Source organism: Cajanus cajan, chromosome 1, assembly GCF_000230855.2.
Source record: "Cajanus cajan strain Asha chromosome 1, NIPB_CcT2T_4, whole genome shotgun sequence".
NCBI lineage: Eukaryota > Viridiplantae > Streptophyta > Magnoliopsida > Fabales > Fabaceae > Cajanus > Cajanus cajan.
Window position 1 is genome coordinate 54,644,353 of NC_138517.1, and position 9,842 is coordinate 54,654,194.

General features: G+C 32.3%; 1 protein-coding gene across 1 annotated transcript; it reads right to left on the minus strand.

The window, feature by feature from the left end:
- Positions 1–5,442: 5,442 nt before the first annotated feature.
- On the minus strand, positions 5,443–6,963 carry LOC145954946 (uncharacterized). Its single transcript, XM_083069641.1, has one exon. It carries the CDS (start codon positions 6,961–6,963, stop codon positions 5,443–5,445), a length of 1,521 nt encoding a protein of 506 aa, XP_082925767.1.
- Positions 6,964–9,842: the final 2,879 nt, after the last annotated feature.

The window sequence follows — 9,842 nt, forward strand, 5'->3', positions numbered from 1 at the left end:
TTACAGAATCTAATGGGAATATTCTAATTTTTCCAAAAAGATTCTAATTTTTAAATTTCTCAAACAGAAAGATTCGAATTTTTGACAAATTAGAATATTCCCATTATATTCTGTATGTATTGAGGATTAGAAATACATATTCAATTTGTAAGAATGATGATCTAAGAGAGAGAACGAAATTATAGAAAAGTGTCTGTAAGCTAGGTTTTGGAAAAATTAGAATATTCCCGTTAGATACTGTATGTATTGAGGATTAAAAATACATATTTAATTTGTAAGAATTATGATCTGAGAGAGAACGAAATTAAAGAAAAGTGCCTGTAAGCTAGGTTTTGGAAAAATTAAATATGTATTTCTATTCCATAATACATACAGAATCTAATGGGAATATTCTAATTTTTGCAAAACCTAGCTTACAGGCACTTTTCTATACTTTCGTTATCTCTCTCAGTTCATTATTCTTACAAATTTAAATATGTATTTTTAATCCTCAATACATACAGAATCTAATGGAATATTCTAATTTTTCCAAAACCTAGCTTACAGGCACTTTTCTGTAATTTCGTTCTCTCTCTCAATTCATCATTCTTACAAATTAAATATGTATTTGTAATCCTCAATACATATTTAATTTGTAAGAATGATGATCTGAGAGAGAGAACGAAATTATAGAAAAGTCCTGTAAGCTAGGTTTTGGAAAAATTATAATATTCCCATTAGATTCTGTATGTATTTGAGGATTAGAAATACATATTTAATTTGCAAGAATCATGAACTGAGAGAGAGAACAAAATTATAGAAAAGTGCCTGTTAGCTAGGTTTTGGAAAAATTGATGATCCCATTAGATTCTGTATGTATTGAGGATTAGAAATACATATTTAATTTGTAAGAATGATTTTCTGAGAGAGAGAACGAAATTATAGAAAAGTGCCTGTAAGCTAGGTATTGGAAAGATTAGAAGATTCCCATTAGATTCTGTATGTATTGAGGATTAGAAATATGTATTTAATTTCTAAGAATGATGATCTGAGAGAGAGAACGAAATTATAGAAATGTGCCTGTAAGCTAGGTTTTGGAAAAATTAGAATATTCCAATTAGATTCTGTATGTATTGAGGATTCGAAATACATATTTAATTTGTAAGAATGATGATCTGAGAGAGAGAACGAAATTCTAGAAAAGTGCCTGTAAGCTAGGTTTTGGAAAAATTAGAATATTCCCATTATATTCTTTATGTATTGAGGATTAGAAATACAAACTGAGAGAGAGAACGAAATTATAGAAAAGTGCCTGTAAGCTAGGTTTTGGAAAAATTAGAATATTCCCATTAGATTCTGTATGTATTGAGGATTAGAAATACTAGAAATACATATTTAATTTGTAAGAATGATGATCTGAGAGAGAGAACGAAATTATAGAAAAGTGCCTGTAAGCTAGGTTTTGGAAAAATTAGAATATTCCCATTAGATTCTGTATGTATTGAGGATTAGAAATACATATTTAATTTGTAAGAATGATGATCTGAGAGAGAGAACGAAATTCTAGAAAAGTGCCTGTAAGCTAGGTTTTGGAAAAATTAGAATATTGCCATTATATTCTTTATGTATTGAGGATTAGAAATACAAACTGAGAGAGAGAACGAAATTATAGAAAAGTGCCTGTAAGCTAGGTTTTGGAAAAAATAGAATATTCCCATTAGATTCTGTATGTATTGAGGATTAGAAATACTAGAAATACATATTTAATTTGTAAGAATGATGATCTGAGAGAGAGAACGAAATTATAGAAAAGTGCCTGTAAGCTAGGTTTTGGAAAAATTAGAATATTCCCATTAGATTCTGTATGTATTGAGGATTAGAAATACATATTTAATTTGTAAGAATGATGATCTGAGAGAGAGAACGAAATTCTAGAAAAGTGCCTGTAAGCTAGGTTTTGGAAAAATTAGAATATTCCCATTATATTCTTTATGTATTGAGGATTAGAAATACAAATTGAGAGAGAGAACGAAATTATAGAAAAGTGCCTGTAAGCTAGGTTTTGGAAAAATTAGAATATTCCCATTAGATTCTGTATGTATTGAGGATTAGAAATACTAGAAATACATATTTAATTTGTAAGAATGATGATCTGAGAGAGAGAACGAAATTATAGAAAAGTGCCTGTAAGCTAGGTTTTGGAAAAATTAGAATATTCCCATTAGATTTTGTATGTATTGAGGATTAGAAATACATATTTAATTTGTAAGAATAATGATCTGAGAGAGAGAACGAAATTATAGAAAAGTGCCTGTAAGCTAGGTTTTGGAAAAATTAGAATATTCCCATTATATTCTTTATGTATTGAGGATTAGAAATACAAACTGAGAGAGAGAACAAAATTATAGAAAAGTGCCTGTAAGCTAGGTTTTGGAAAAATTAGAATATTCCCATTAGATTCTGTATGTATTGAGGATTAGAAATACTAGAAATACATATTTAATTTGTAAGAATGATGATCTGAGAGAGAGAACGAAATTATAGAAAAGTGCCTGTAAGCTAGGTTTTGGAAAAGTTAGAATATTCCCATTAGATTTTGTATGTATTGAGGATTAGAAATACATATTTAATTTGTAAGAATAATGATCTGAGAGAGAGAACGAAATTATAGAAAAGTGCCTGTAAGCTAGGTTTTGGAAAAATTAGAATATTCCCATTAGATTCTGTATGTATTGAGGATTAGAAATACTAGAAATACATATTTAATTTGTAAGAATGATGATCTGAGAGAGAGAACGAAATTATAGAAAAGTGCCTGTAAGCTAGGTTTTGGAAAAATTAGAATATTCCCATTAGATTCTGTATGTATTGAGGATTAGAAATACATATTTAATTTGTAAGAATGATGATCTGAGAGAGAGAACGAAATTCTAGAAAAGTGCCTGTAAGCTAGGTTTTGGAAAAATTAGAATATTGCCATTATATTCTTTATGTATTGAGGATTAGAAATACAAACTGAGAGAGAGAACGAAATTATAGAAAAGTGCCTGTAAGCTAGGTTTTGGAAAAAATAGAATATTCCCATTAGATTCTGTATGTATTGAGGATTAGAAATACTAGAAATACATATTTAATTTGTAAGAATGATGATCTGAGAGAGAGAACGAAATTATAGAAAAGTGCCTGTAAGCTAGGTTTTGGAAAAATTAGAATATTCCCATTAGATTCTGTATGTATTGAGGATTAGAAATACATATTTAATTTGTAAGAATGATGATCTGAGAGAGAGAACGAAATTCTAGAAAAGTGCCTGTAAGCTAGGTTTTGGAAAAATTAGAATATTCCCATTATATTCTTTATGTATTGAGGATTAGAAATACAAATTGAGAGAGAGAACGAAATTATAGAAAAGTGCCTGTAAGCTAGGTTTTGGAAAAATTAGAATATTCCCATTAGATTCTGTATGTATTGAGGATTAGAAATACTAGAAATACATATTTAATTTGTAAGAATGATGATCTGAGAGAGAGAACGAAATTATAGAAAAGTGGCTGTAAGCTAGGTTTTGGAAAAATTAGAATATTCTCATTAGATTCTGTATGTATTGAGGATTAGAAATACATATTTAATTTTCCTGTATCATCATTCTAATCCTCAATACATAAAGAATCTAATGGAATCATCAATTTCTCAAACAGAAATATTCTAATTCTTACAAAACCTAGCTTACAGGCACTTTTCTATAATTTCGTTCTTTCTCTCAGATCATCATTCTTAAATATTTAATCTGATTATGTATTGAGGATTAGAGATACATATTAAATTTGTTAGAATGATGAACTGAGTGAGAGAACAAAATTATAGAAAAGTGCCTGTAAGCTAGGTTTTGGAAAAATTAGAATATTCCCATTAGATTCTGTATGTATTGAGGATTAGAAATACATATTGAATTTGTAAGAATGATGATCTGAGAGAGAGAACGAAATTATAGAAAAGTGCCTGTAAGCTAGGTTTTGGAAAAGTTAGAATATTCCATTAGATTCTATATGTATTGAGGATTAGAGATACATATTTAATTAGAATATTCAATTTCATATGTATTTCTAATCCTCAATACATGCAGAATATGTATGGAAAAATTAAATAGGAGAATATTTAGAATACATATTTAATTTTCCTGTATCATCATTCTAATCCTCAATACATACAATATCTAATGGAATCATCAATTTCTCAAACAGAAAGATTCTAACTTTTCCTGTATCATCATTCTAATCATAATTCTTACAAATTAAATATGTATTTCTAATCCTCAATACATACAGTATCTAATGGGAATATTGTAATTTTTCCAAAACCTAGCTTACAGGTACTTTTCTTTAAATTCGTTCTCTCTCAGATCATCATTCTTACAAATTAAATATGTATTTCTATTCCTTAATACATACAGAATCTAATGGGAATATTCTAATTTTTGCAAAACCTAGCTTACAGGCACTTTTCTATACTTTCGTTATCTCTCTCAGTTCATCATTCTTACAAATTAAATATGTATTTCTAATCCTCAATACATATAGAATCTAATGGGAATATTCTAATTTTTCCAAAACCTAGCTTACAGGCACTTTTCTATAATTTCGTTCTCTCTCTTAGTTCATCATTCTTACAAATTAAATTTGTATTTCTAATCCTCAATACATACAGAATCTAATAGGAATCTTCTCATTTTTCCAAAACCTAGCTTACAGGAACTTTTCTATAATTTCGTTCTCTCTCCCAGATCATCATTCTTACAAATTAAATATGTATTTCAATTCCACAATACATACAGAATCTAACTGGAATATTTCTATAATTTCGTTCTAATCCTCATTCCACAAATTAAATATGTATTTCTAATCCTCAATACATACAATATCTAATCGGAATATTCTAATTTTTCCAAAACCTAGCTTACAGACACTTTTCTATAATTTCGTTCTCTCTCTCTGTTCATCATTCTTGCAAATTAAATAAATATTTCTAATCCTCAAATACATACAGTATCTAATGGGAATATTCTAATTTTTCCAAAACCTAGCTTACAGGCACTTTTCTATAATTTCGTTCTCTCTCTCAGTTCATCATTGTTGCAAATTAAATAAATATTTCTAATCCTCAAATACATACAGTATCTAATGGGAATATTCTAATTTTTCCAAAACCTAGCTTAGAGCCACTTTTCTATAATTTCGTTCTCTCTTTCAGTTCATCATTCTTACAACTTAAATATGTATTTCTAATCCTCAATACATACAGAATCTAATGGGAATATTCTAATTTTTTCAAAACCTAGCTTACAGGCACTTTTCTATAATTTCGTTCTCTCTCTTATATCATCATTCTTACAAATTAAATATGTATTTCTAATCCTTAATACATATAGAATCTAATGGGAATATTCTAATTTTTCCAAAACCTAGCTTACAGGCACTTTATTTGATCCTCACACACATCTCTAGGAGATAATGGTTTGAGAATAATTTTCTGGTCATTGTGCATGAAAGAAATTTTGTTGGTGAATCCATCATGTAGTGCTTTTGTGTCATACTGCCATGGCCTCCCTAGGAGGAGATGAGTTGCCTCCATTGGAACCACATCACACAACACCTTATCATTATACCTTCCAATTGAGAAGCACACCTCAACCTGCTGAGTTATTTTCATCTCTCCATCTTCACTAAGCCATTGAAGTTTGTATGGCCTAGGATGTGGTTTGGTTCCCAAATTTAACTTAGATACTAATCTGGAACTAGCCACATTAGTACAACTTCCACCATCAACTATTAAAGAGCATAATTTACCTTTGATGGAACATCTAGTGTGGAAAATATTTTCTCTTTGGGTTTGCTCAAGTGGTTGTATCTGACTTCCCAACAACCTCCTTACCATTAGTATATCACCCTGCAATGCTTCCTCTTCTTTCTCCACTTCTTCTCCATCAGGTTCAGATTCACTAGTGATTTGCCCATCCTCCTTCATGATCATGATCCTCCTAGTTGGGCATTCAGAAGCAATATGTCCTCTTCCCAAGCATTTGAAGCATTTGATGTTTCTAGTTCCAGTAGGAAAGACAGATGTATTTGGATTTGTTGGTGATTTCCCTTGTGGAGGAGTCACTGCTGAACTAGATGAATTTCCTCCTTCCTTCTTAAATCTATCCCTCCAGTTTGGATTATAAGAACTGGAAGAATTCTTCCTTGCTATACCTTTCCTCTTGAGTTGTTGTTCAACCTGTACAGCCTTGTGCAACAAATCTTCCATCTCCACATATTCCTGCAATTCCACAACATCCCTAATATCAGTGTTTAGGCCATTCAGAAAACGAACCATTGTTGCTTCATTTTCTTCCTCTATGCAGGCTCTCATCAATGCCATCTCCATCTCCTTATAGTATTCTTCAACAGTCATGCTACCTTGAGTTAATTTTTGAAGTTTTAAACGCAAAGTTCTACTATAACTGGTTGGCACGTATCTCTTCCTCATGACTCTCCTCATTTCAGCCCATGTATCTATTTCCCGTTCCTCATCTCTTTGCATTTCCTTTTGATATTTGTTCCACCAAATGAGGGCATAGTCTGAGAATTCAGCTGCAACCAACTTGACCTTTTGTGCTTCAGTATAGTCATTGCATGAAAACACATGTTCAATCTTCATCTCCCACTCTAGATAGGCATCTAGATCACTCCTACCTTTGAATGGGGGAACATTCAACTTCACTCCTTCAAGTCTGTTTTGTCTAGGACCTCCATTGCCGCCTCTACCTCCCCTATTTCGGTTAGGACCTCCATCATCTTGATTTAGTTGATTTTCAATTCCTTCAATCCTCTCATAGAGCTCTTGATTATTTTGTGTCATCAATCTTTGCATTTGTGCAGTCATAGCTTCAAGTAACAATCTTTGAGCTCCATCTAAATGAGGACCACCACCTCCCGCTCCTGCCATTGTTCAACTAAAAGAACCGAAAACAAAAAAAAAATGTGAAGTAATAGGACCTTACCACTCTTCTCACGTGTTTGCACTCAAAGATGTACCACTCGTGTTTACTCTCAACTTGGCTTTTGTGTAAATATTCACTCTTGCCTTTTTCCACTCAATCTCTGACTTAAGGTTCTTACAAGAATCAAATAATCTATAATCAAGAATCACCTTCAAGGATAGCAATCATAAGGAATAAAATAGAATTGTAGTACCCACAAAGGACAAGTAGCAACGAACAAGGAAGACACTTGACACTTAGGAATTTTATCAAACAGGTAATGTGCACAAAATTTAAGGAAGAACAACTGCCATATATTTATATATATATATATATATATATATATATATATTTTTTTTTTAACTTCTTTTGCTGCAAATTTTTTTTTTTTTTTTTTTTTCTTTTTAGAAAACTTTTTTTTTTTTTGGCAGAATTTATGTTCCAAAATGAAAGAGAATCACTAAAGAAATATGTAGATACACAATAACAAGAAGAAATGAAACAAGGAAAGAAAAAAAAATTTAAAACAGGAATTTGAACAGTACCGTGAACAGTGATGATGAACAGTGCGCGTGAAATAGTATCGATGAACAGTACCAGGAACAGTGACGATGAACAGTGCGCGTGAACAGTATCGATGAACAGTACCAGGAACAGTGACGATGAACAGTGCGTGTGAACAGTATCGATGAACAGTCCAGGAACTGTGTGTGTGAACAGTACCGGTGAACAGTCCAGGACGGTGTTGTGTGAACAGTACCCCCAACCTAGCTCTGAATACCAAATGATGTGAATTAATCGATTATAAGGAAGGCGCCACAAATATGATTATTTGATAAGCCAAGAAAGATCGCCACAAGAATTGGAGAATTCTTGATAAGATCAAATGATGCAAGGAAAAACCCTAGCAGAGCTAAAACTCACAAAAATTTGTAATCTGAATAATCTGTCCTTTTCTCAATTCTCAAAATGTTTAATACAACTTTTGTTTGAGTTTGCCTCATTTGGAAGTAAATAAAGAAAATTAAAATATTAATATCCCAACAGAAGCTAATATGCCCAAGTGGTTTGATGAAGGCATTATAAGCTTAAGGTCTTGGGTTCAAATCCTGAAATGTAGTAGTTTATTATTTTTATTTTTAATACTGCCTTTTACAAAACAAAACTAACACAACTTTAAAACTTAAGACATAAAAAGATAATAATAATAAAATAAAAACGAAATCTTCCAGTTGGCCTCCTAGCTTCCCAAGCAAGCTATGCATGTAATAAGTCTAGCCTCCTCCATGTGTTAAGTCGATTGTTGGGTCTCTAGTAAATGGGCCACTTTGTGCTGCAATGCCTCTTGGGTTTTTTTAAGCATCCCTCTAGTCATAAGCCCACTTAAGATTTGAATTGGATCTTGATCTTTGTCCTCTTCGTCGTGGACTTGGGCCTTCTGGTCATGGGCCTCTTGAGTTTGGGCTTTTATGTCCACATCATTCTCTCCTTCTTGGGCAGCATTTGTCCTCAAAGCTATGAATTCATCTCCTGCATCAAAATGAGTCAAATCAGCAACATTAAAAGAAGAACTTACACCATACTCACCTGGTAGATCAATTTTGTAAGCATTATCATTGATCTTTTCTAGGACTTGGAAAGGCCCATCTCCTCTAGGTTGAAGTTTAGACTTCCTTTGTTCAGGGAACCTCTCTTTTCTCATATGTACCCAAACCCAATCACTAGGTTCAAAAATAACTTTCTTTCTGCCCTTGTTGGCTTGTTTGGCATAACTCTCAATTTTCTTTTCAGTTTGAGCTTTCACTTGCTCATGCAACTTCTTCACATATTCAGCCTTAGCCTGTGCATCTTTATGCTTAAATTCAGAAATGTTAGGCATAGGTAACAAGTCAAGTGGTGTTAGAGGATTAAATCCATACACAATTTCAAATGGTGAACATTTAGTTGTGCTATGGACAGCCCTATTATATGCAAACTCTACATGAGGCAAATGTTCTTCCCAAAATTTAATATTTTTCTTTAAAATAGTCCTAAGCAAAGTGCCTAAAGTTCTATTCACTACCTCAGTTTGTCCATCGGTTTGTGGGTGACAAGTAGTAGAGAAAAGTAATTTAGTACCCAACTTACCCCACAACGTTCTCCAAAAATGACTTAGGAACTTGGTGTCCCTATCACTTACAATGCTCCTAGGTAGCCCGTGGAGTCGCACAACTTCCCTAAAAAATAAGTCAGCTACATGGCAAGCATCATTAACCTTTTTACATGGTATAAAATGTGCCATTTTTGAAAACCTGTCAACAACAACAAAAATAGAATCTTTTCCATTCTTTGTTCTAGGCAACCCCAAAACAAAGTCCATAGATATATCAATCCAAGGAAAATCAGGAACAGGCAAAGGGGTATACAATCCATGAGGCTTAACTTTAGATTTAGCCTTTTTACAAACAATACAATGATCACAAAATTTATGTACATCATGCTTCATATGGGGCCAATAGAAATGTTCTTGCAAAATTTCCAACGTCTTTTGAACCCCAAAATGACCCATCAATCCCCCCTCATGTGATTCACTCACAAGTAGCTCTCTAATGGAACACTTAGGCACACACAATCTATTTGCTTTAAACAAGAACCCATTATGCCTATAGTAACCATTTTCAGAAAACTTTTCACATGCAGCAAAATTTTCAGCAAAGTCCACATCATGCATATACATGTCTTTCAAAGATTCAAGACCAAATAGTTTAGTTTCAAGCATAGAGAGCAAATTATGTCTCCTAGACAAAGCATCAGCCACTACATTCCCTTTTCCCTTTTTATGCTTGATGACATATGGAAATTGCTC